This window comes from Ahaetulla prasina, chromosome 7 (genome assembly GCF_028640845.1).
Source record: "Ahaetulla prasina isolate Xishuangbanna chromosome 7, ASM2864084v1, whole genome shotgun sequence".
Lineage (NCBI taxonomy): Eukaryota > Metazoa > Chordata > Lepidosauria > Squamata > Colubridae > Ahaetulla > Ahaetulla prasina.
In genome coordinates this window covers 16507804-16535419 of record NC_080545.1, presented here as the reverse complement: position 1 = coordinate 16535419, position 27616 = coordinate 16507804, and the positions used below count along the sequence as shown (strand labels likewise).

At 45.8% G+C, this 27616-nt stretch overlaps 1 protein-coding gene across 5 annotated transcripts; it reads right to left on the bottom strand.

Annotated features, from left to right (window-relative positions):
- Positions 1–304: 304 nt before the first annotated feature.
- Positions 305–27616, bottom strand: SULT4A1 (sulfotransferase family 4A member 1). 5 transcript variants are annotated; one of them, XR_009155981.1, is made up of 8 exons: positions 27317–27616; positions 18491–18621; positions 15818–15898; positions 15582–15708; positions 9933–10027; positions 6776–6914; positions 2960–3297; positions 336–940 (listed from the first exon to the last, which is right to left on the bottom strand). XR_009155981.1 is itself a non-coding variant. In XM_058189888.1 (7 exons), the coding sequence occupies exons 1-7, from the start codon at positions 27483–27485 to the stop codon at positions 3290–3292; spliced, it is 750 nt and encodes a 249-aa protein (XP_058045871.1). In that variant the 5' UTR covers positions 27486–27616; the 3' UTR covers positions 305–3289. The 5 variants fall into 5 exon arrangements, 3 of the variants coding, with proteins under 3 accessions (XP_058045871.1, XP_058045872.1, XP_058045870.1); XR_009155980.1 differs by having other exon boundaries at positions 349–940; positions 3171–3297; XM_058189888.1 differs by having other exon boundaries at positions 305–3297.

Genomic DNA, 27616 nt, shown 5'->3' with positions numbered 1-27616 from the left:
CAAGGTCATGTAATCACCTTTTGCAACTGTCCATCAAGCAAAATCAATGGGGAAGCCAGTTTCAATTAACAACCAGGTTACTAACTTATCAACTACAGTGATTCACTTAACAACTGTGGCAAGGAAGGTTGTAGAATGGGGCAAAACTCACTTAACAACAGAAATGTTGGGTTCAATTGTGGTCATAAGTTGAGGACTACCTGTAGATTTGAGCTTTGATTGCTTTTATGTGCAACATTTGGACTTTTTCTGGCCACTCAATAGGAGCTGCATCAATAAGACAAGATGGAGAAAATGGGTTGTGATTTGAGGCCCCATAGTACACCGTCATGGACTTTTACAAACACACACACATACACACCACATACATCATGGATGTTGCTGCTCAGTAGCAACTTATGAAGTAAAGAGAAAAGGGGAAAAATCTTTCTGCATGATAAAATTATAGAATTCTTTATTTATGAATCCACTGTATTTTTCAGCTGCCCTGTAACAGTTGCTTTCTGCGTAGATTACATGAAAAAAAAAAGAAACATTACAGAATGCACTAGACTCATATACCTGCTGCTTTTAAACTTTGAAAGCTATCCAGTAGCTTTTTGGACTGCAAACTTGCAAAAAAAAAAATTGCTGCTCTAAGTAGACCTTTGGCCTGACCCAGTACTCTCTGGGGTTAACATCTCAATGAAGTGTGCCCTTTAATTTTTTTTTTTTAATATGATACACATAACAAATATGGTATTATGTCCAGCCAGGAATAAATAAATGCAGAAAGCACTTCTAGCTAGATTCTTTGTATTATACACATGCATTTTCATTTGACTGCTTTATAAATAAAAATCAAACGTGAGATCACATTTTCCCATCTTCTGCTTGTACACTAAATCGAATTTCTCATTCATCGAGACAGTGAAGATATCTTTCCACAGCCCAATTCGTCCTGTAAGATAGAAAAAAAGGAAGGGAACAAGAGGGAGGGAAAAAAATATGCTGATTATTATAAGATGCAGAAGACCTTTCAGAAGAACAAAAACCTACCATAAATCACCCTGCGAATTGCGGAATCTTTTGGCCACTCTAAATCTGGAAAGGGAAATCCCAAGTCCTGCAACAGCAAAAACAAATCCAAGGGAAAGGTTTGCCATCAGGAGTGTAGGAATTACACCAGGGCTCTTCCAACCTTGGTAACTTTAAGACTTGTGGACTTCAACTCCCAGAATTCTGGGAGTTGAAGACCACAAGTCTTAAAGTTACCAAGGTTGGAGACCCCTGAATATACCTTCATCAATCATCAAGAGTTGGACTTAAAACTTCTTCATACAATCCAGTTCTATCTAAAATGTGAAGATCTGGTGGTTCTGCACCGCATTGCCTTCACCATCTCTCCATCAATCCTCTCTCAGGATATTCCTCATTCTACCGTGGTCCAGCTTCCATCGCCCCTGCTTGTTGACATCTCTGAAAACCATGGACGGAGAGGGCAAAGAAAGGCAAGGTGGTATCCAACCACGGGATTGGCCTGTCCCCTTTCCCTACCACTTCTTTCACCCTGTCCCTCCAGAAATAGTACTGCTGGAAGCTGTTGTGTCTTGTCCGCTCTCACCGCAGCCGGGGTCTGCTTATCTGCTCCCGAACACGGAGGAATATATGCCTCCCGGTCCCAGCCCTGGCTCCATGCCCAAGCAGGCTGCAGAGGAGGGAGCATCCCCCGGCCCCAGCCCTGGCTCCATACCCAGGCAAAGGGAGCAGCTAGACCCCTCCCCCTCCTCCACAGCATGTGAGCCTGAGGAAAGTTTACTTCCAACAGCTGATTGGAGTGACCCTCGCATCAGAAGATTGGATAGGCGGAGGCAACAGAAGGAAGGGAGGGGCAGGCCTTAATGAGTGCTGAGTCATGGAGCCACACCCCATGGCCTATATAAAGGATCTGCTTTCTGGCAGTCTCTGAGTCAGGCAAAGTCGAACTTATCTTGCTGAAGTCACTTACTGGTCTCCTGCCTGCTCTGAGGACTTTGCTAGGACTTTGGGCAGAGCTGCAGAGGCAAGCCTGATTCAGATTTCCCTGACCCGGCCGTCAGCGGAGGAGTGGGACACGACAGAAGCTACAAAGCTGCATCGTAAGTCTTCTGGTTAAGATCGAGTACTGGCTCTGTATCAGTGGTGAAATTCAATTTTTTTTATTACTGGTTCTGTGGGTGTGGTGTGGCTTGGTGGGCGTGGCAGGGGAAGGATACTGCAAAATCTCCATTCTCAACCCACTCCAGGGGAAGGATACTGCAAAATCTCCATTCCTTTCCCACTCCTGGAGGGATACTGCAAAATCTCCATTCCCACCCCACTCCAGGGGAAGGATACTGCAAAATCTCCATTTCTACCACACTGCAGGGGAAGGATACTGCAAAATCTCCATTCCCATCCCACTCCAGGGGAAGGATGCTGCAAAATCCCCATTCCTTCCTCACTCCTGGGGGAAGGATATTGCAAAATCTCCATTCCCACCCCACTCTGAGGCCAGCCAGAGGTGGTGTTTGCCGGTTCTCCGAACTACTCAAAATTTCCGCTACTGGTTCTCCAGAACCTGCTGGATTTCACCCCTGGCCTGTGTACAGTTAAAACAGCAGATGTTATTACAGCTGCCAACTCCAGGGACATTTGAAATGCCCCAAACCACTTGTAGAATACTATGGAGATGGCCTTGGTGCCATTATGTAAACATCAACTTAGCCCTGGAAGGGAGGAGAGAGTGAGGAAGAAACCAAAGATGCCTTGATTTTCTTGGGTATAAGACGTATAAGAGAGAAACTCTTATCAAGTTTTTAAGATCCAGTGGAACATTATCTATATCCTGGAACAATGAAGCAGTGTTCCAGTGGTTCTGGCCTGCAAAAGGTGAACCTCTTGAGAAAAACAACCAAAAACTGGAAAATCAGTGGGCCTGGAAGTAAGTAGCAAGACACACCTGCTTCCTTCTTTGCATCTTCTTCGATACTTGCTCTTAAATATAAACCATACTAAACCACACTCGATGTGCAGATATCACAGCAAAGTTTGGATTTGATCTTCCATTGAAATCCCCAAAACATTAGTTCCCGTTGTAACAGGCTGCAAATACAGCGTATGAGTTTACTTTCTGGTAGCCATTTTGGACAGCTGGTCAAAGAGTCACCCACCTGGGTTCATTCATGATTTGATTCATGAAACTGGTTTGGGAGGTTGAGTGGGAAGGAAGGTGAGCTAACCAAGAGCCCGTTTTTTTCCCAGCAACTGAGAGTGAGCTTCTGGGCAAAGATCAATAAGCTAAAAGGAAAACAAAATAAAAATGAACAAAAACAAAGTGAAATAAATAGGAAAACGTACATTGTGATAAACCAAATTAAATTAAGCTAAATTAAAAAGTTTGAACGGTCCACAGTTTTTTAAAGCATGGAAACACATTTAGAGAAACAGCAAGAAAAAAAAAACACCTTGGTGTTCAGGATGCATTTGGGGAAAAAAAGAAAAAAAAATTGTTACAAATGTGAGAAAGATGAACAAAATCAAACAGGAAGGAAAAGTGTGCAGAAAAAGCAGGCAATGTACGAATGCAATAGATTTGAATACTGGGGGGGAGGATCTTTCTTATATGGCATTCATTTTGAGGTTAGTATAATGTGCTCAAAGGACGCGGTGGCTCAGTGGCTAAGACGCTGAGCTTGTCGATGGAAAGGTCAGCAGTTCGGCGGTTCGAATCCCTAGCGCCGCGTAACAGGGTGAGCTCCCGTAACTTGTCCCAGCTTCTGCCAACCTAGCAGTTTGAAAGCAGGTAAAAAATGCAAGTAGAAAAAATAGGGACCACCTTTGGTGGGAAGGTAACAGCGTTCCGTGCGCCTTTGGCGTTAAGTCAAGCCAGCCACATGACCACGGAGACGTCTTCGGACAGTGCTGGCTCTTTGGCTTTGAAACCTAGATGAGCACTGCCCCCTAGAGTCAGGAATGACTAGCACATATGTGCGAGGGGAACCTTTACCTTTACCTATAATGTGCTCAGGACCAAATGAAGGAGAACTAAAACGATTCTGTATTTTGGTTAACTTTGGTTTTGAGGGAAAGAAGCAGATCTATTGGCAGGGGAAGCGTTCAAAAAAGTCAAGGGAATGATCATCCATGTGGGGTCAAAACTCTGCCTCCTTTTATATGTACATTGCTCCCAGATGGAAACTCCTGGAACCATGATTACTCCTGCACACCATCATGGGGATTATTTCTGGTTACCTAGTGTTACAGATGTTAGTGGGGAAAACAAACAAGAGTATTAAGGATGCACAAACTTATTTTCCTCTCAAAACAGTTGTTCCAAGTTTCAACTTTTATGAAAGAGTTCTCACATTCTGGGAAAATGGCTCAATGCGAGTTTAAACAATTCAAGGATGAAGCAATTCAAATTTGCACCAATAAATTGCACTGGTCTCAGGAGCATTGAGGCGCTTTACCGGGTTGAAAGGATTAGCTGGTAACATCAATATTGCCCAGTTGGGGGCTTCTTTTATGTCCCCCGTCAAGGAGCTAGAGTGAAGGATGGGAGCTCAACCCTGCCCCAAGGCAGGTCTCAAACATGGGCTTGCTAACCTCCAACCCAGCATCTTAACCATTCGAATGACGGTGCTCCTGAGCACCGATAAATAAGTAAATATGATAGTGAGGTCTCTGGCACGAACTAGTTGTGGCAGTGTGGGGAAGAAAATATGTGTCAGTTGTTAGGAAATCATCAATTTAGTCCAGAAAAAAACAGGAAAGGGTGAGAAAGAAATCAAGATAAATTCACTTTGATATAACCAGGAGGGAGGAGAATGCTGTCACTTTCAAGATTCTGTTACTACACTCTATATCAGTAAAGAAATGTGCAGGCAGTCTTCCACATACAACCACAATTGGGACCATATTTCCGATCATAATTCTTTACTTCAACAGCCAAGGAACCATCGAGACTAGATCCAATTTTATATTTTTTGCAGTGGTTGTTAAGCAAATCTACTGTGGTTAAGAATGCCACTGCGCCACCACCGAGAGCCATGGTGGCACAGTGGCTAGAATGCAGAATTGCAGGCTAATTCTGCCCATTGCCAGCAGTTCGATTCCCCCCAGCTCAAGGCTGACTCAGCCTTCCATCCTTCTGAGGTTGGTAAAATGAGGACCCAGATTGTTGAGGGCAATATATAAACTGCTTACAGAGGGATGTAAAGCACCGTGAAGCGGTATATAAGTTTAAGTACTATTGTTACTGATGCCAGGATCATTTGTGCAATCCCATTCTTCCAAATGGGCATTTGTCTGCTAGAAGCAAATAACACAAAACAATTCTGGTCACATGACCACGGGATGTTACAACCAGTCATAAAGGTGAGCTGGTTGCTGAGGGCCTGAAATTCAGTTCATGTAACGGAGGATTGGCACATTTTAAAACGTCCATAAAGTGCTTTATGGGTAATAATAAAGCACCTGTTCAGCATTCATCATAATTTCAAACAGCTGTTAAGCAACTGGTTGTAAGTTGAGAGCTGCCTTTTTCATTATGGCATCTTTTTCCTGATCTAGCTACCTGAAACACGGACACAGTAGCATTTCAATGGATTTTATACATCAAGGTCCTCTGATCCCATAAAAAAGAGAAGGGACAGTTTTAAAATTTTTAAGCAGAAGAGAAACGCAAATTTGCCAAGCAGCGTCCAGACATCTAGGGGTTCGCTGTGGCCCTCTAATCAAACAGCAGATAAAACGTTCAGCTGGTCATCTCCAGCCAAAGGAATTGAATCATGGCTTCTCAGTCTTGGCAACTTAAAAGACTTCAACTCCCAGAATTCCAGTCCACACATCTTAAAAGTTGCCAAAGTTGAGAAGCACTGGATTAGATGCTCATTTTCCTCTGTCCCTGTATCTTTAATCTAAGCCAGTGTTTCCTAACCGTGGCAGCTTTTAAGATTTATTGAGTTCTGGGCGGTGGTGGGATTCAAATAATTTAACAACTAGTTCTCTGCCCTAATGACCAGCTGGGTGGGCATGACCAAGGGGATGTGACAGGCAACACTTGGCCTCCTGCACCCCCCTGGGAGCAAAAATGGGCCGCGGGGGGGGACGCACCACTACCTGTGCCCCGTTTTGAGCCAACTAAGCCTCCCTGGAGCCTCCTGGGAGTGAAAACGGGCTGCGGGGGGGCCGTGCTGCTCCCCCACACCCTATTTTGGACCTAGGAGGCCTCCCTGAAGCCTCCTGAGAGCGAAAACGGGTCATGTGGGGACTCCCGGAAGGGGAAGGGAGGGGCCAGCTAGCAATTTTACTACTGGTTTGCCCAACCTGGCTGAATCCCACCACTGGTTCTGGGACTTGAAGTCATGAAGTTGCTGAGGCTGGGAAGAGAACAAATCCATCCATTCAGAGCTCTAAATTATAATTCTTCTGGTGATAACAGTTGCATGTTTTAAATCCCTCAAAATTAAACAAAAACAATTCTAAGCCCGCAGGACTTGAAGGCTTCCCGAACGATAGCTTTCCATGATCCGTAAGTTCACCTTTTTCCCATCTACTCTCTAATTTCTACTTTTAATTTTTTTTAGCTTCAGACTGATTGACTGAACCATGGTTCAGGTTTATAGCCCAATTCTTTGTCTTCAGACTACTCTAACCAATCAGTGTTTTAAAAAAGGACAACCGCTACGCGGTCCACTCTGGAAATGTCATAAAAGTGGATTACCATTAAACCCATCCCACCCCTGTGAATGTTTGCAAAGGGTCTGACACCTACCCCTGCCCACTGAAAGGGCATCAGCATTGCAGCACTGATCAATGAGCTGGTGACAATGTTCAACCATCGCTTCCAACTGTGCTTTGTCATAGGCGATGCCCAAGAACCTTGCTAGCTGTTCGACCAGGGTTGCAAGATCCTGTGAAAGAAGAGGATATTGACTTGCGGAGAAGAAATTAGTCAAAAATAAGGCAGTTCAAAAAAGTACATTCCGATTACCAGTTATTGCAAAAAAAAAAATATTGATTCAGGCTTAGCAATAGCAGCTTCTTAGATATATTAAATCAGTGGCTCCCAACCTTTGGGGCACTAGGGACTGGTTCCATGGAGAGAGGTTTCTCCCCGGATGAGAGGGGCCGTGATTGGGAATGGGACAACTTGTCCCAGCCAGCTTGCTGTGGTCAACTCACTGCAGGACAACTTGCCATAAACAACTCACCACGGGACAATTCACTGTGGGATAATTTAACAAAATTCTGTTTAATAATTTAAAATATTTTTTTTAAATTATTTTTGCTATTCACATTTCACTCTGTCCCTCCTTTTGCATCCTTTCTATAATTATTCTATTCCACCATCTTCTCATCGTTCCCATCACTCATCTCCTTCCACTTATGACTGGATGACTGTAACTTTGTTGCTTGTATCCTTACGATTTATATTGATATTGTTTCCTGATTGCTTATTTGTACCCCATGACTACCATTAAGTGTTGTGCCTTATGATTCTTGATGAAGGTATCTTTTCTTTTATGTACCCTGAGAGCATATGCACCAAGATACATTCCTTGTGTGTCCAATCACACTTGGCCAAAAAAAAATTCTATTCTATTCTATTCTATTCTATTCTATTCTATTCTATTCTACTCTACTCTACTCTACTCTACTATTCTATTCTTGGGGTTGCAACTTCGCAACTAACAACAACAACAATTCTACTCTACTCTACTCTACTCTACTCTACTCTACTCTACTCTACTCTTCATTTCTTTGATAGTAGTGTAACTTTGGTTCAACAGTAAGTTGTCCTGTGGTGAGTTGGCTGTGGTGAGCTGGCCATGGCAAGTTGGCCACAGCGAATGGTCATAGACCCCCATGGCTTCGTGTGCTGTCTGCATCCCGCAGATGGGGCTTCACTTGTTTACGTGACCCAGTTTCTGGCGTGCCGCAGACTGGTGTGGGTCCAAGACCAGTTGTTGGGGATCCCTGGGTTAAATCATCCTTTGTTTTAGGTGGGTCAATAGGGAAAGATTGAATTAGGCCAATGAATCACCCTGAGTTCAATTCCCCAAAGAGCACTGGCACTTGTCTCCAACCCTTTAAAACAGGTTGGTCATTTCCCAAGTTCACAGAAGAGCTGCAGAATCAAGACTGAACCCACCATATTGCCATTAATATGTGAAGAGGGTCTTCTGAATAATTTGCAACAAAGAGTTTTAAGACAGAGGAATGGGCCAAACCTCCTCAAATGTTCTAATCGTGAATTGTGCTATTTTAATCTCAGTTATGCTGCAATGTTGGAAGTTCTCATCCCAACTTGGTCAGATGCGATCTCAAAAATGGAAGGTCCTAACAGCAAGACCGAGAGGGTCCCTTTGTTGACCGAGAAATACTTCCATTAAAGTTGGAATGCGGCTGCTTCACCTGCAACCGTTTTTGGAATTTTGACTGCTGGTACATCAACATGGAAATCAACATGGAAATCGAAATGTAGCTACGACAATTATGAAGCCCTGTTACTTGGTCAATGTTCCTCAAATTATGATGTCATTGACTTATGTGCAAGTCAACCATTTGCAAATCAGAAGAGGAGCAAAACAGCTGACCTTACAGCCTCTCTCCAATGAAATACAAACATCTGGCTGTTAAACTCTGGGTTTTACCTTACAGCCTCTCTCCAACGAAATACAAACATCTGGCTGTTAAACTCTCTGGGTTTTAAAATAGTAGGCATACAACTGCCATTTCATTGTGGAAGTAGAATCTGAACAATATTTCTAAAAAACAACAACAACCATGTTCTTCCTGCTCCTTGCTCCTTCTATGCCTCTGTGTCGATAGAATTTTAAATCTATTTTCTTCCATTTGCTGTATTTTAGTTTTTGTAAACCAACCAAAGGCATTTTCATAAATTGCAAGTAATCACAACCATAATGAATCAAGATAGCCATTCATAAAGAGCAGATTAAAATAGAAGCGAAGCATAACCTATTAGAACAACAAACAAATCCTAACAGCTAAAATCAAAATTAAAATGAAAGAAACTGTACCTTTAAAATGTAAAGCGGGGGGGGGGAGGGATTATCAAATCATAGACTTCATTTATTTTGTTAAACGTATTAACTTATTTGTCTGATAGCCCAGGAACAAACAGCTTACCAAACTCCTGGCACTGAAAGTAATAAAACATTGGACTGTAAGCGATGTTACAGTAGTGGTCAAAATTGTGGAAATCTTTTGGGAAAAGTGTATTTTGTAGGTTTGATAGCTAATAACACCACTTTTTTTTTTGAGTTTCAAGATAATCCTATTCCACTGCTGGAATGGCCTGGGAATAGCCCAGAGCTTAATCCATCTGAAAATCTATGGAGCCGACTAAAGAAACTTGTTAGTCAGAAGCGACCCAGCAATAAAACCCAGTTAATAAAAGCAATCATTCAATCTTGGTTTCACATTATAACAGCTGCAGAACTAAAAGACTTGGTTCACTCCATGGTAAGACGTTGTAAGGCCATAACACATTCTAAAGATTACCCAACTAAGTATTAACTGACATGGTGATAATTTTTGTATATCTCATTTTTTCTATGTGTATCAGTTTTCTTCTTTATACTGTAACTGCTATTCTAATAGCAAATCCTTCATAAAAATTATTGCATTACATTCTTGATTACATTATCTTTCCATTGATATATAATTTTATAGTACTACTCTGAAAAAAGGGGTATTAGTTAGTTTTAGAAAATATAGTTTTTAAACCAAGCTAAAATTAACCAAGCTAAAATTCCAAGAGGGGAAACCCATCACCCCTAACCTCCATCTCTGTCTCTTGCCAAGTTTGTGATCTTGCTTCAAAGGAAATCGGGGGGAGGGGGGGGACGGATGACACTTTTTGCTTACAGGTTGGGAGAAAATCTTTGATATGCTTGAATAATTACCTTGTGCATATCTTCATATTTGAGAAAGAGCACATTGGAATCCATATGGTGCTGCCAAAATTCCTGGACATGTTCAAACCATGAACCATAACCTACTATAGAGACAGAAAACACAAGAGCTAATACTCAAGATTTTTTTAAAAAAAACAAATATTGTTATTGGGCAAACTTTCACTGGAATACCAAACTCACTATATTGCATTTTTATTTTGTTCTCAAAATATGCCTGGGGTGTATTCCTAACAAAATCCAACCGAAGAAAGTAACTCCAACTGGGCTTACTCCCACAAATGACAACATGGTAAACTTATCTTGTATCATTCTTGGATTTCCTAGGAGGGTATGGTGTCATGGGGCCAACTGGCAAAGGTATAGTAGCATGGCTTTTCACCCCTTTCAAAAATTGCTCGATGGTGGGAAAAAGTAAGACTCCCTTGAGACACGAAAAGTCTGCTTCCCACAAACTTGACCTGGACTGAAGACCTCACCCTGGGGAAGAAAGCCTGAATGGTCCACTTTTAGAAGACAAGTGGACCATTTAAGACTGGGGGAAGCAGACCTTTTGTGTCTCAAGGGAGTCTACCATCAACCAAACAAGCGGTTAATTTGCAGTGGAGGGGGTTATATGGAACAGGAGAAGACCGTGCCAGAGTCTTTCCTGCTCAGATCTATTGCTTGACCAAAAGTGGTTCATGCGTTGGGAGGTTTTCCTGCATGAGATGACTGGTTGCAACATTATGTTGCAACAGTGGTTGCAACATAATGAGGAAACAAGCAGTGGTTGCAACATAATGAGGTTGCAGTCAAGCATTATGTTCTCAGGGGCATCTGAAGAAGGAATCGAAGTCTGTCAGATGTGGCCACCATGCCACAATTAAAAACCTCCCCTTCTGTACATTAGTGCATCATAAAAAACGGTCAAGGTTTGATAGCAATTCAATGCCTGCCATCTCACAGATTTTGATCTGCGCCTTGGAGCAGGGGTCTCCAACCTTGGCCACTTTAAGACTTGTGGACTTCAACTCCCAGAATTCCTCAGCCAGCTTTGCTGGCTGAGGAATTATGGGAGTTGAAGTCCACAAGTCTTAAAGTGACCAAGGTTGGAGACCCCTGCTCCAAGGCACAGATAATCAAATTATGATCTTCTATTTAACAATCATTCTAAGCATAAAGGACTGGTGACCAGTCCTCACACTTAACAATTGTCGCAGTGTCACTTCGCTCATCATCTGATCACAATCCGGATGTTGGGCAATTAGCTTACAATTAGAACAGTTGTAGCATCCTGATTCACATGATTGCTATTTGCAACCTTCTTAGCCAGCTTCCCACAATAAAGTCAACGCCAACGGCATGGAAGAACACAAGTCACGATCCCTAATGTCTTGCTTAGCCACCACCAGCAAAAAGGTCATAAAATTATGTGCGGTCATATGATGCCTCACTTAACAACTTCACAATGATGAATTTTCCGGTCCTGATTGTAGTATGCCTGGCAAGGATTCTCCGTATGGCTAAACCGCCCCCCACCCAATGAGTCTGGGGGACCTATATCAGAACTGGGCTATTGGGGGTTCTCAAGGGTTCAGGAGAACCTCTAGCTAAGATTCTGTGCAGTTCAGAGAACCCCCAAATCCTACTCCTGGTTGGCCCCGCCCATCCCTCCCCTCACCTCCCAGGAGTCCCCCACATGGCCCGTTTTGGATGCAGGTAAGTGCAGGGCGCACATGGAGTTGGGAGAGGGCAAAAAACGGGCCTATCGGAAGTTCAGAAAGTACGTTTCTGGCCTCCAGAGGGACTCTGGAGCCTGGGGAGGCTGGTTTTGCCCTCCTGGAGGGTCGAGGAAAGCCTCCAGAGCCCGGGGAGGGCAAAAAGCCCTCCCCCGCCATGGTGCAGGAGGCCGACTAGGCCACGCCCACCTTGGCCACGCCCACCCAGCAACCAGGCAGAGAACCCCTTGCTAAAATTTTTGAAGCCCATCCCTGACCTAGATGTGCCCATACCCAACCTGCAGTTTGCCAGCTAACATCCCCTTTAGCTCTGAAAAGAACACCCTGCTAGAGCTCCTCATGTCCTCAAAGCTCGGAGCGTGTCTACTCTCATCCCTTATATCAGGGGTCCCCAATCGGTGGGCTGCGGCCCACGAGTGGGCTGTGAGGGGTTTGCAACTGTGCCGTAGAAACGGCAGGAGAGCGCGTGCACGCATCCCGAGTCAGCGGATGAGTGTGTGTGTGTGTGTTCCATTTGTGTGGGCGGCAGGGGCGTGTGCACACCGCTTGTGCAAATGGAGCCGCGTGCACACTTGACAGCCGCTTGCGCAAACCATCCCATCCTCCACCTCGCCGGTCTGGAAAACTGGAAACGTTCGGGAACTCTGCCTTAAATCATGGCTGACTGGGGAATTCTAGGAGTTGAAGTACACCTATTGTTGTGACCCAGGTTCCTGGACCCGGACTCCTGGACTCGGATGATTCAGAAAGTGAGGGAGAAGACCTGGCCAGCCCTGCTTCTCTTGAGCCCTTTCCCTCCCTGGCACCCACTCAAAGGGATGGGGAGGGGCCGGCACAGCCTGATTCCATGGAGCCTCCTTCTGATTTGGCAACGCCCCAAGAACAGTTTTGGAGCGATGCAAGGTCACGTAGACGTAATCGCCGTGCGCAGCAGCGGAAGAGTTGGGACAAAGCCAAGTCATAATTGTCATGCAGTGACATCTGCAGAGACTATAAATAGGAGGCGGACTTCCTGGTTTTTGTCTTGGACAAAGTAATGAGTTGGCGAGCTAATGAATTGGCGAGCTAACTATTTCAATGGAGGAAGAATATATTCGTGAGTAATTCTGGCCTTATCTATAATTTCCTCGTTATCTCCAGAAACTTGGCAGGCCCGTGGGTAGGCGTGGCCAGGACATGTATCTATGTAAATAAAAGGAAAAAGGAAGGCCTCTGACGGACTCTTTGCTGGGAGTATTGGGGAAGGAAACAGAACATTTTGTCCAAGACCTGACTAAAACATCTTCTACCAAAGATGGATCAGCAGCAGGTACAGCAGCAGTTAGAGCAGCTACAAGCAGCTAATCAACAGCTCCAGCAGCAAGTGGCTCACTTGGCAGGCCAACTTGCTGCCAGGAATGTGCCTGCAGCCCCCATCCTCCCACTCCTCCTCCTCGCCGCAGTGCCCGATAACCGTGCGGATAAGTTTTCTGGGCAGCCTGAGATGTTCCCGACCTTCTTGGGACAGTGCTGCCGGCAGAAGCCTTGGCCGCAGCACGGGAGCCAGTGGACTTGCGGGCCCAGGTGCGAGAGGCGCAGCGCCAGGACGCCTGGTCGCAGCAAAGGAGAGCGGAGGTGGGCCCCACGCCTCCTTGGACCTTGGAGGAGGACTTACTCAAGTTTCGGGCGATTATATGTGCCCACAGGACCACTCCGAGCCCTCGTCATGACCCAGTGCCACGACAACCCTGCAGCAGGACATTTTGGGTCCTCCAACACCCTCCACCTGGTGACACGGACCTTTTGGTGGCCCCGAGGGCGGCATGATATACATGCCTACGTGACATCCTGCGTACCGTGCCGGCAAGCCAAGACCGCCACGGGGGCCCCTCCCGGGCTCCTCCAGCCCTTGCCGACACCCGACAGACCCTGGGGCGATCTCTATGGATTTCCTGACAGACCTGCCGCCGTCCTCTGGGTTCACCACGGTGCTGGTGGTGGTGGACATGCTCACCAAGATGGCACACTTCATCCCATGCCGCGGACTGCCCACAGCCGCAAAACGCCCGCCTCTTTCTGCAGCACATCTTCCGCCTCCATGGTCTACCGGACAGGGTGGTTTCGGACCGCTGGAGTTCAGTTCACAGCCCGCTTCTGGAAGAGCCTGATGGCGCGTTGGAGGTGCAGGTATGTCTGTCGTCATCGCACCATCCGGAGACCGGCGGGGTACAGAGAAGGTCATCGGTATACTGGAACAGTATCTCCGTTGCTTCATCAACCAGCAACAGGACAACTGGGCCGACTACCTGTCCCTGGCGGAGTTTGCTTTTAACAACTCTCAGCACACCTCTACTCAGATGACCCGTTCTTTGCCAATGTGGGGTACCATCCGCGGCTCTTCCTCTGGCACCACCGGACTCTCCTGTTCCCGAACGCAGACCTTCCTGACGGAATTGCATGCGGTCCAACAGTTGGTACGTCAGCAGCTGAATCGGGCAAAGGAGGACTACAAACGGTCCGCCGACCGCTCCCGACGGGCAACGCCCCGCTGGCAGTTGGAGACCGGTGTGGCTCTCCACCAAACACCTCCCGTCCGACCGCCCGGTAAAGTTGGACCACCGATTCATCGGCCCGTTCCCTGTCGAGGCAGTCATCAACCCGGTAGCCTACCGACTGACCCTGCCACGATCCATGCGGATCCACCCGTTTTCACGGTCCCTTCTGGTTCCTGAGGCCACACGAGTCCCCTTCGGTGCCCAACAGCACCCGTCACTGTCGCCGAGGACGGATCGGAGGAATCTGAAGTCCACAGCGCACGAGACTCCCGCTGGCTGAAGGGTCGTTTCCAATATTTGATCGCGTGGAAGGGATACGGGACTGATTTCTCCTGGGTAGATGCCTCCGGCGTTCATGCCCCTGACCTGGTGCAGGCCTTCCATGAGCAGAACCCAGCCCGACCGCATCCCGATCGTCAGCCCGGGGAAGGGCCCTGCGGTGAGGATAGTGTTGTGACCCAGGTTCCTGGACCCGGACTCCTGGACTCGGATGATTCAGAAAGTGAGGAGAAGACCTGGCCAGCCCTGCTTCTCTTGAGCCCTTTCCTCCCTGGCACCCACTCAAAGGGAGGAGGAGGGCCGGCACAGCCTGATTCCATGGAGCCTCCTTCTGATTTGGCAACGCCCAAGAACAGTTTTGGAGCGATGCAAGGTCACGAGACGTGATCGCCGTGCGCAGCAGCGGAAGAGTTGGGACAAAGCCAAGTCATAATTGTCATGCAGTGACATCTGCAGAGACTATAAATAGGAGGCGGGACTTCCTGGTTTTTTGTCTTGGACAAAGTAATGAGTTGGCGCGAGCTAATGAATTGGCGCGAGCTAACTATTTCAATGGAGGAAAGAATATATTCGTGAGTAATTCTGGCCTTATCTATAATTTCCTCGTTATCTCCAGAAACTTGGCAGGCCCGTGGGTAGACGTGGCCAGGACATGTATCTATGTAAATAAAAGGGGGAAAAAAAGGAAGGCCTCTGACGGACTCTTTGCTGGGAGTATTGGGGGAAGGGAAACAGAACACCTATCTTAAAAGTTGCTGGGATTGAGAGAGGCTGCCTTAGACGGCAAGTTAATACCCCAAGCCACAAGTGGCCAAGGTTGGAGACCCCTGCTCCAAGGCGCAGATCAAAATCTGTGAGATGGCAGGCATTGAATTGCTATCAAACCTTGACTGTTTTTTATGATGGACTAATGTACAGAAGGGGAGGTTTTTAATTGTGGCATGGTGGCCACATCTGACAGACTTCGATTCCTTCTTCAGATGCCCCTGAGAACATAATGCTTGACTGCAACCTCATTATGTTGCAACCACTGCTTGTTTCCTCATTATGGTGAAGTAAAACAGAGTGAAAGATACTGCTTAACAAAACAGACGGGAAATTCTTACACTTATCGTTCATAAACCTCCGACAGAACTCCTGAAATGTTCCTCTGTAGCTCATAGTTCGCAGGGAGCGATGAAACTGATAATAAGAGACGACCAGATCTTTGGGATTACGAGCCATGTATATGATCTAGGGAGATGAAAAGCAATTCATTGGGCAGAATGCTCCCTTCCCTCCCATCTCCCTAGGTCAGAAAACCTGCAGAGGGCAGGTAACGCGGATGACCGGTGAAGGCTACCTTGGATTCGCCGCTATGCAGGTCAGAAGGCAAGAAGCGATACGGCAGGTGGCTTTTGATCAGGCGAGGAGATGTCAGTTCCTGTAATGTGCAGGGAAGAACACAAAGGCTCAGGGCTGACAAAGGCCAGCATAATCAATATTCAGTCATGTCCGTCCCCCCCTCAAAAAACATAAAACATGTTTTATAGATGGCACCTAGATCCCAAAAAATTATCATGTATGTATCCTGATATCCAAGCAAAATGTTGGAGGTGTGATTGTGATGACGCTACATATTTTCATATTTGGTGGACTTGCAAGAAAATTAAGGCCTTTTGGATAAGAATTTGGTGGATTATTCAAAATTTACTGAAGAAGAAGATAAAGTTCCTGCCACAATTTTTCCTTTTGGGAATTATAACGGATTGTACAGGGATTGAGACTAAACTGATTCTGAATTTAATAACAGCAGCAAGACTGTTGATTGGACAATACTGGAAGAAAGAAGAGGTACCTACAATAGAAGAATGGATATTGAAAGTCATTAATTTGGCTGAGATGGCTAAAATCTCAGCTTTTTTTGAAAGACAATACGCAGGAAAGATATTTAATTGAATGGAAAAAATGGATTGATTATCTACAAAACAGATATCAGATTAAGAAATATCAGATTGCCTTTGAATAATTAGGGAGTATTATTTTATGTAATGGGGAGGGGGTTGGGAGATGAAAAGATTTGGATGAGGTTAATTGGATTAGAAGGGAAAATTTTACTCTATGTTTGGTTTATGTATAACAATACCTTGTGATTAGGGCCGGTTTAGCTCAGGCTGGTAAGGCCTGTTATTAAGAACACAAAGCCTGAGGGGAGGGGGGAAGGGGGTTTTCTGGGAGGGAGGGGGGGGAAAAAGGGGGGGAAATGTTTTGTTTTTTAAAACTTTTTCAATTAAAAAAAAACATAAAACAATAAGAGGTAAAAAAGGAATTAACAAAAAGTCAATAGATTATGCTTTTTCTTGGTGGTGGAACTGTGTGTATCTGAGGAGTTGAAAAGTCTAAGCCAGGGGTGACACACTCAAGGCCAGCAGGCCAGATCCAGCCCGCACGGTTTTTAGATCTGGCCCACGGGGCCACCCTGGAAACAGCGAAGGACCAACCCACAGTGCCGCTGCCAGCAAAAATGGAGCTCGGAAGGGCCACACATGACCTTCCTGAGCGCCATTTTCACCAGCAGAGTGCTCGAGATACCACAGGTGCCATATGACACGAGTGACGTCGAGCTGGCTACACGCCCCTTGCCCCCCCCCCTCCAAGGTCAAACACAACCTTGGTGAGGCCCTCAATGAAATCGAGTTTGACCTCCCTGGTCTAAGCCAATGTTTCTCAAAATGGGCAGCTTAAGAAGTGTGGACTTCAACTCCCAGAATTCCCCAGCCAGCAGAGGTTGATGTCCACAACTCTTAAAATTGTGAAGGATGGAAAACACTGGTCTAAAGCAAGGGTCTCCAACCTTGGCAACTTTAAGCCTGGAGGATTTCAACTCTCAGAATCCCCCAGCCAGCAAAGCTGGCTGGGGAATTCTGGGAGTTGAAATCCTCCAGGCTTAAAGTTGCCAAGGTTGGAGACCCCTGGTCTAAAGTGTTATGTCTCAGGGCAGCTATGGCATCAGCACCTTGCTGGATTACCATCTATTGGAATTGCCACCCAAACATATATCATTTCTCCCTGCTGATCTGGCAGAACAGCCTGGAGCCAGGACTGAGTGTCAACCCATGTAGAAAGAGCCGCCTACCAAAACAAGTGGGACTGTCTCAGGTTATTCAGCAGGAACACATTTGTACAAGTGTCTTGGATGAAGGTGCTAGGGGGTGGGGGACATTTATTAAAGCTGCATATTACACCAAGTTTGAAACTGGGCAGGAAAAGAGTATATGGAAGGGATCGGAGTATCCTTGTCAACCACAGGCTAAGCATGAGCCAGCAGTGTGATGTAATCATTAAAAAAGCGAGGGCTATTTTGGGGTGCATTAACTGAAGCAGAGTCCTGGAAGCAGTGGTGGTATTCAGCCGGTTCTAACCGGTTCGGGGGAACCTGTAGCAGCGGCAGTGGGAGGCTCTGCCCACCCGCCCAGACGTAATCACGTCCAGTGTTTGACGCTCTGCGCATGTGCGGAAGGTCCTGTGCGCCTCACATTTGCAAATCAATAGTGAAGGTAAGTAAATACCACTCCTGCCTGGAAGCAATTGTTCTTCTCAATTCTATCTTGGTCAGATCCCACTTGGAATAAATCCAAAAATGTAATTGAGAGATTGGAATTTAAAGAAGGGCTACAAAGATGGTGGAAGATCTGGAGAGCAATCCCTCTGAGGAATGGTGAAAGGATCTTGGTATATTTTGCTTTCAAAATAGACAATTGAGGAGATATGAAGCAGTCTTCAAGTACTTGAAGGGTTTCATACAGAAGACGATGCAGAGGACCAGTACATAATCAGTGGGTCCAAGAATCACTTAAAGGGGTGAATTATTGAATTATATATGAAGTTATGTATCACCTGAAAGCATTAGAACCATAACATTCATAACGATGAACTATTCCAATACGTCAAGGAATCAAATAGGGCTTTTGAAAACAAAAGCCCAGTCAAGCATCAACAACGTAATTCCAAAACAGATCTGAGGATTCATCTGTACCTTGATAATGTCCAGACCGGGCTGAGGATATTCTAAGACTGGAAGCTGCTCATCTATGTTCATTAATCCAATTTCATCAGGATCTGCTCCTTGGCTCACAAGATACACCACTTCCTGCAATAAACTTGTGCCTGCAAATTATTGAGAAGAAGAATAAAACAAAATACAAGCTTTCCAAGAGATGAGAAAGTTCTCTACTATCAATAGATGATCAATACTATCTCCAGATCTTCTTGCATCTTACTGCAGTGTATATACTTCCCCCATCTAGCCATCTCCAGATATGATGAACTTCAAAACTTTTTTGTAAGCTGCCTAGAGTCACTGAAAGTATATAAATTATCGAAATGAATAAAACCCATAATTTCATCCCGAGTAGTCTTTGGAATTATATATATAAGGGAAAGTCCAGTAGATAACAGAAAAACAAGGTTGGAAGGGACCTTGGTGGTCTTCTAGTCCAACCCCCTGCTCAAACAGGAAGCCTGTACCATTTCAGACAAGTAATAGATAAAGTAACAACTAACTAAATCATCAAATCATTGGGTTGGAAGCAGTGGTGAAATCTAAATTTCTTTCCTACCGGTTCTGTGGGCGTGGCTTGGTGGGTGTGGCTTGGTGGGAGGGTCATGTGACTGGGTGAGCGCGGCTATGTGACTGGGGGATCAAAAGACAAACTCACTAACAATGTCCTGCTGGAGCAGGATTGAACTAGATGACCTCCAGGTCCCTTCCAGCCCTGAATTATCCTCTGAAGCTGCGTCTCGTGCCAGGTTTGTAGTTCTTCCTTCCTCTCCTTTTTCCTCCCTCTTCCTTCCCTCCCTCCTTCCTTCCTCCCTCTCTCTCTCTCTCTCTCTCTCTAACATCCCCCCCACCCCAACTCCATTTTTTGCCTATATCCCCCATTTTTTGCCTAGCAGGCTTCAGCATTTTTACCTTTTAAAAAATGCTTTTAAAAGTAAAAAAAAAAAAGGCTCTGACAATCAGGCACCACCGAAGAGGTTGTTAAAAATGCTTTTAAAAATTAAAAAAAGGCTCTGACAATCGCGCGGCTCAGCTGGGCATGGGGGGGGAGGCACGGATTTTTGCTACCGTTTCTCCGAACCACCCACTGCCATTGCTACCAGATCAACCGATCCGATCCGAACCGGGAGCATTTCACCCCTGGTTGGAAAAGAACTCAAGGTCTTCTAGTCCATTCCCCCTGCTCAAGCCAATTTGAGCCCTTTATAATTCTCCTCGTTTTGCTTCCTGAATCTCTTAATTTGTACTTGTGAGTCTTTTCTTCACCATTTCTCTTCTAGCTATCCAATTTGTGGTTTAACTCTATTAGTTGGTCACCTTGCCCTACCAGTTTTAGCTAAGCCTTTTGGATGAGCAGATGTTTGCCGAACATATTATTGTCGGTCTTCGCCCATAGTCTTCATCCATCTCTTGCTAGAAGCCCTTCCAGCAGGTAGTGTAATCCATGATCTAGAACAGGGGTCTCCAACCTTGTCAACTTTAAGACATGTGGACTTCAACTCCCAGAATTCCTCAGCCAGCTTTGCTGGCTGAGGGATTCTGGGAGTTGAAGTCCACATGTCATAAAGTTGACAAGGTTGGAGACCCCTGATCTAGAAAGCCAAAGTTCTCACCAGAGCACTATCCTTTGAGCCAGCAATTTAATTCAAAAGTCTCCTGTTCCCTCATTGGATGTTCACCTTCAGTTGAAAGTATAGATGAAATTACCACCTGTGCTCCTAACGTTTTGACTATCCTGCCGTGCTATTCATAGTCCATTGAAATTGTTTTCAGGCTCCTAGCTGTATCATTTGTCACAACACGAAAGAGGAGAAAGAAATAATAATCAGTGGGCTTCATCATTTTGGTGATGTAGCTTCCCTTAAGAATTTGTCTACTCTACAAATTGACGACTCTTGTTCCTTTAAGTAGTGAATCTTCAATTACCGAGACATGACATTTTTCCTTTGGGGAAGTCTAATCTATTTTACTTCTTATCACTGTTAATTTGGGAGGTATCTTCCTGTATTCGTGTGTTTCCTTCCTGAGGGAGGATATAAAATTGAGAACAGGCAGTCGACTTATAACAATTCATTTAGTGACCATTCAAAGTTACAACAGCACTGAAAAAAAGTCACTTATGATCATTTTATGCTGACTCCATAAAACCGCTGAGAGAGGGCTGTAGAGCACTGTGGAGCGGTATATAAGTCTAAGTGCTATTTTTGATACTTATGATCGTTGTAGCATCCCCTTGGTCACATGATTTACATTTAGATGCTTGACAACTGACTCACATTTATGACGGTTGCAATGTCCCAGGGTCATGTGATCCCCTTTTGCGACCTTCCAACAAGCAAAGTGAATGGGGAAACCAGAAACAACCATGCTACTAATTTAATAACTGCAGTGATTCACTTACCTGCTGGGGCAAGTAAAACGGGGCAAAACTCCCTCAGCAAATTTCTCACTTAGCAACATAAATGTTGGGCTCAATTGTGGTTGTAAGTTGAGGACTACCTGTTGTGTCTCACTCGCTCCCCCTGCCGCAGCCGGGCCCCTCTTATCTCCTGCCGGACGCTGATAGTTCGGAAGAATGTCCTGGCATGCCTCCAGCCCCCAGCCCTGGCGCCATGCCCGGACAGACGGAGCAAGACGAATGGCCTGGCATGACTCCAGCCCCCAGTCCTGGCACCATGCCCAGACAGACCGAGCAAATAAACCCCTCCCTCACAGCATGTGAACATGAGGAGCAGGAAGCCAGTCACGAGCTGGAATTGCCGGCAGCTGGAGGGTGGAGGGATCCACGCTTCTGGAGAATGGAGAGGCGACGTCAGCAAAAGGAAGGGAGGGGCAGGCCTGGATAAGTGCTGAGTCATGGAGCCACACCCCATGGCCTATATAAAGGATCTGCTTTCTGGCATTCTCTGAGTCAGGCAAAGTCTACCTTGGATTGCTGAAGTCACTTCCTGGTCTCCTGCCTGCCTTGAGAACTTTGCTAGGACTTTGGCAGAGCTGCAGAGGCACGCTTGATATGGACTTCCCCGACCTGGCCGTCAGCGGAGGAGTGGGACACAACACTACCTATATTCTGTTGCAGAGAGGGCAAGCGATTCCTTCCTGGTTTTTTTTGTTGTTGTGACATACTGCCCTTGCCCTTTTTATTTTCTTGTTTGAATAGAGACTTCCAGTTCGTCTTTCTTGATACGTTCAGTTTGGATAGAGATTTTATACAGGGGCTTATCGTGTTCATCTTGCTCACCACGCCTCCAGCGTCTTCATTTCTTCCTCAAGTAATCCAACCAGTAATCCAACCAGGTGGTAATTTGAGTCCTCCTCAGGTAGGAGTACAAACATTGCACACGCTTTGCCTGTAGCAATATTGTTAGACTCTTTCCCTGCGGTTTTGTTTTTCCTCATGCAAAAAATTACTTGTAGGGTTTTTTTTTATAACTCCCTAGACCCGTGATGGCGATCCTACAGGTGGCACGCAGAGCCATATCAGTGGGCACGCAAGTGTTGCCCTAGCTCAGCTCCAGCGCGCATGCACACACCATCCATCTGATTTTTGGACCCTTTGGGCACACCGGAAGTTGTCAAACGGGCTATTATTGGCCTCCAGAGGGCCCTCCAGGGGGAGTGGGGAAGGCTGTTTTCACCCTCCCCAGGTTCCTAAAAAGCTCTCTGGAGCCTGGGGAAGGCAAAAAACGGGCCTACCAGGCCCACCGTGCCATCGCATGCCAAAAGTGGGGGGAGCACGGAAGGGTCGCGCGTGCATGCGTGGGGGGGGGCAGGGCACATTGCATTATGGGTGTGGGCACGCACATGCGTGACCCCCCTGCACTCCCCCCACTTTTGACACGCAATGGCAAAAAGATTAGACGTAAGAAGTAAAAGGTAGATAACATATAAAATGACAGAAAAAACATAAAAAATACATATAAAAGTATGAAACCTACGTATATCTCATGTATGTCTCCCTGATAGAAGGCCCAGGGGAAGGGCCTTCTCTGTTGGAGCACCTATCCTCTGGAACGAACTTCCCCCCGGTTTGCGCCAACTATCTGACCTTCAGACCTTTCGCCGTGAATTAAAAACTTATTTATTTATCCAAGTGGGACTGGCTTGATTTTTAAATTTTCAAATTTTTAATTTTTAGTAATTTTATATGAGGTATTTTAGGCTGGGTCAATCTGACGGTTTTAATTTGGCCATTATTGAATATGTGTTTTAATTGATATTTTAATTTTGTATATTTAATTGTTTTAACCTTGGCTGTACACTGCCCTGAGTCCTTCGGGAGAAGGGCGGTATAAAAACTTAAATAAATAAATAATAAATAATAAAAATATGTGCAAATAAAATAAAATAAAAAATAAAGGTAAACATGCACACACACACACCTATATATATATATAAGGTAAATTTATACTTTAAAATAAGCCATAGTTTAGAGCCATATTTTAGTTTGCCTGGTTGGGGTTTAGCACATGAGAAGTTTGTATCCTAAGGTTTAACTCAGTCAGTTTTAAGCTTGGTAAGCAACCCAGGAACAAAAGGGAGTTGCAAAATGAGTCTGAATTTACAGTATCGTCTGCAGTTTATAAAACAATTTTCTCTGAAGCTTGGAGGAAATCAAGTAGAAGCTTTTAGTACTGGCAGCAGGTCATAAATATTTCAAATGTGTAACTTCGGAAAGCAATAAAGATGCAGCCAGCTGGTCTAATCTGGCTTTTGCACGCTATTGTAGCTTCTCTACCACATTCAATTAAATCTTTGCCCAGAATCTGGGAAAATCCTTCATAGCAAAAATGATGGGATGGTAGACTAAGCAGATGCAAAAGAAACATATAGATGTGAAACATCTAAGGGCCTCTGGTGGCTCAACAGGCTAATGCAGTCTGTTATTAACAGCAGCTGCTTGCAATTACTGCAAGTTCAAGCCCCACCAGGCCCAAGGTTGACTCAGCCTTCCATCCTTTATAACAGGGGTGTCCAAACTTGGTCCCTTTAAGACTTTTGGACTTCAACTCCCAGAGTTCCTCAGCCAGCTTTGCTGGCTGAGGGACTCTGGGAGTTGAAGTCCACAAGTCTTAAAGGGACCAAGTTTGGACACCCCTGCTTTATAAGGTAGGTAAAATGAGGACCCAGATTGTTGGAGGCAATAAAAGTTGACTTTGTGTATAATATACAAATGGATGAGATTATTGCTTAACACAATGTAAGCCGCCCTGAGTCTTCGGAGAAGGGCGGGATATAAATTCAAATAAAACAAAAAACAAAAACATCCGGGCCTTCAAGCCATCCTTTTATTTCCTGCTGGCCTACGTGACAACCTGTTTAGTCTTGCAATGTACAACTGACTTCTCTAAGAAGGAGCCGAGTGGGTTCGCACCTAATGCTCAGTCCTTAACCGTGACTTATAATTAAGCAGCAATGCTACAACGAACATATCATATTAGGATTTACAGACCTAGAGCTGAGTTTTAACCTCTTGGGAACAATGTGTTCTCCTGCTTTACTAAGCAGCTTTTTCAGGTAGAATAGAATAGAATAACAGAGTTGGAAGGGACCTTGGAGGTCTTCTAGCCCAACTCCCTGCTTAGGCAGGAAACCTTACACCACTTCAGACAAATGGTTATCCAATCTCTTCTTTAAAACTTCCAGTGTTGGAGCATTCACAACTTCTGGAGGCAAGTTGTTTCACTGATTAATTGTTCAGTCAGGAAATTTCTTCTTAGTTCTAAGTTGCTTCTCTCCTTGATTAGTTTCCATCCATTGCTTCTTATCCTGAGTGCTTTGGAGGATAGCTTGACTCCCTCTTCTTTGTGGCAGCCCCTGAGATATTGGAACACTGCTATCGTGTCTCTCCTAGTCCTTCTTTTCATTAAATTTGACATACCGAGTTCCTACAACCATTCTTTATATGTTTTAGCCTCCAGTCCCCTAATCATCTTTGTTGCTCTTCTCCGCACTCTTTCTAGAGTCAAACTACCAAATACTGATCAGTTTTCTGTTAACCGCAGCTGCAACTTAATGTAAGCAAACAGAGCAAACTAAAAATATAGAAACATGAAGTTGACTGAACAATACATGGCCCTCCGGGTGGCATCCAATAGCCATCATCCGTAGCCATCATGTCAAAGCCATGGGAATGGCAGTCCTACAGCTTCCAGGACGTCTCCTACTGTCAAGTTCTGCCTTAGGAACCGTGGTGCAGAGTACAGGCTACAAGGACGTGGCTTTCCAAGGTCAATCAATATCTGATCCGAGAGGCTGGCTTGAATTCATACCTCTTTGCTCCCAGCTCAATCTCTTAACTGTTTTTCCCAAATCATGTCTGGGACATTGAGGGAAAGGAGCTCACGGCCACTGCACAGTGGCCGACCCAACTTGGCTTCTTCTCCTGCCCCCTGAAGCATGCTGTTTGTATTTGCATTTGATTTCTAATTTCCAATTGATGTGAGCCAGACAAGGATAGTCAAAGGACTGGAAGCGGCCCAAGGCCATAGAATGCTCAGGTCTGCGTGTTGGTTGAACAGCATAAGCAGATTTGGTTCTTTCAGACTTGCAAAATTCTGTTGAAAGTAGTCTTACAATAAAGTAGCATTAGCACCCCTGATCCTGTTTCTTGTCTGGCCTGCCCAGGAAGGCTGAAATCAATTTCACAATTCTGAAAGTACCTGCGCTCACTTAAGAACATAACGCCACAAGAATGAACCCAAATGGACTTCTGTGCTCTTTCCTAACATCATTCTCCTTGGAGACACGATAGGTCAGGGGTTCCCCAACAACCAGGGCCTCGGCCTGTTCAGAACCTGGACCACGGATGTGGCGGGCGAGTGCACGCATCCGTGCGTAGCTCCACTTCTGTGAGCAGCAAGCAAGTACACATGCATGCAGCTGGCGAGGGTGCCTGTCGATCGTGTAAAGGGAACTGCGCGTGCGCGCTTGCTCGCTGCTCATTCATATCCATTCCCTTTCTCTCCCCCCCCACCCCGCCGTCTGCAAAGCCAGAAAGGTTGGTGGGGGGGGGGAGTCGCTGGGATAGGCAATGGCATAAATATGGATTGATTCACATGTCCAATTAGAAGAACTGTTTCCTCTCTGCTTTGGAATAACCTTGTTATGTTTTGTTTTGTTTTTCATCTTAGCAGCTTCTACTGAGATCTCTTGTAGCCTGAACATCTGGAACATGTCAGGAGGCTGGAAAGACTGAGAAGATGGGAAAACTGAGAAGACTGCAACATTAAGCAGGAAAGAATCAGTTTTCTCCCTCTGCAACATCCATGTGGACCAGTCACCTGCCTTCTCTCTCAGATGCCCTGTAACTCAAGGCTCACTGTTTTCCTTCAAGATCGGCCTTCCCCATCTAGCCAACAAGCATTCTCCCTTCACGCAGGAACCAGGCCTGACCTGGTATAGCTTGTGAGGCTGGCTAATTGCTCCACCTGCACTCAGCTGTGTTGATAACCCAGAGGGGTGGGGGTGGGGGAAATTCCTCTATGATTCACCTCTGTTGATCTGAAAGTGAGCCCTTCCTTTATTAATGAAGGTTATCTCTTAGTACAAGCGCCTTCCTAACAATGCTTTCAATCTGAAATAAAGTAATACTAATACTAATAATAATAATAATACCTTAATATCTTAAAAATAAATAATATCTTAAGATATTATGGGCCTCTGGTGGCTCAACAGACTAATACAGTCTGTTATTAACAGCAGCTGCTTGCAATTACTGCAGGTTCAAACCCCACCAGGCCCAAGGTTGACTCAGCCTTCCATCCTTTATAAGGTAGGTAAAATGAGGACCCAGATTGTTGGGGGCAATAAGTTAACTTTGTATATAATATGCAAATGGATGAAGACTATTGCTTGACATAGTGTAAGCCGCCCTGAGTCTTCAGAGAAGGGCGGGATATAAATGCAAATTTAAAAAAAAGAAGAAGAAGGTACTCGGTTGATACGTAGGACACTGGCAGCAACCCGTATCACCCATTGGCACCAGTCAATGGTATTTGTGATGCATTTTTGAATGTTCAGTTGACTGAGTTTCATGTTTAATGAATAAAAGAGATAACAACAACAATAATAATAAAAGATTTTTTAAAAAAAAAATAATGCATAAAAATGCATATTTCAGCCTACAGCTTTTAGGTATGGCAGAAAAAAAAATAATCATTTGCAATCTACATATTTCACCTTGCATGATTTCAGGCCCTAAAAATGGGCATCTCTGCTAGCAAGCCCATCATCCCCACAACTCCCCTCAGCCTTATCCTTGGTCCAACCCAGTTAAGAACCTCAGAGGAGGTAAGCCCGACATTATAGTATCATCATCATCATCACTGCTGTTATGAAAAACGAGGACCACCGTAGTTAACCTATCGCCCACCCTTAAAAAGGACAAACCCAAACCCCACCCCAGGAAAACTCCGCGGCACCCGCAGGAGGCTTGCGTCGCTTCCATGGGAAGGAAAGAAGCCAAGTCGCCTCTTTCTCTTCTCCAAGCCAAGAAAGTCAGGCCGGGCTCCTTTTCTGCTGGCCGCCTCACAACCTGACTGGGGGGTGGGGAGAGAGAGAGAGATGAACCGGGGGGGGGGGCTCCCGTCCCTCCGGCGGCCTCCAGCAGGCCACAAGCAGAGCAACCGGGGCTTCGCACCGGAGTCAGGTGGGCGAAGGAGAAAACCGGAGGGAACCGGGAGAAGGAAACAGGCGGGGCGGAGGAGAGAGAGGAGGGGGGGGTGGATGGAGGGAGCGGGGGATGGAGGGCTGCCTCCTTTCCTTTCCCTTCCCCGCCCGCCGCGCAGCCCCGCCTCCTACCTGACTTGGGGTAGGTAACAATCCAGACGTCGCTGTCTCGCACGGGGAAATTGGCGATCTCCTCCATCTTCCCGCGGCAGAAGGGCGGCAGGCGCACCCCGTTGTACTCGAAGTACTTGCTCTCGAACTCCCCGGGCGTGCTGGGGGTCTCGCACTCGCTTTCCGCCATCCTCCGCCGCGGAGCCCCACCGGGAGCCGGCTGCTGCAAAAGGGCGCAAGGGGGACGCTGCTTTCCCGGCGCGAAGGAGGAGCCCACCGTCCCGCCCGCCCGCCTGTGTGCTCGCTCGTCCGTCGGTCAGC

Excerpts from the sequence above, each read along its gene's own strand:
- SULT4A1 (XM_058189889.1), bottom strand. The coding sequence starts at position 27,485 with ATGGCGGAAAGCGAGTGCGAGACCCCCAGCACGCCCGGGGAGTTCGAG. Across the intron at positions 15,899-18,490 it reads CCGGTCTGGACATTATCAAG|GAACTGACATCTCCTCGCCT; the intron begins GTACAGATGAAT and ends TGCACATTACAG. Across the intron at positions 6,915-9,932 it reads AATATGAAGATATGCACAAG|GATCTTGCAACCCTGGTCGA; the intron begins GTAATTATTCAA and ends CTTCTTTCACAG.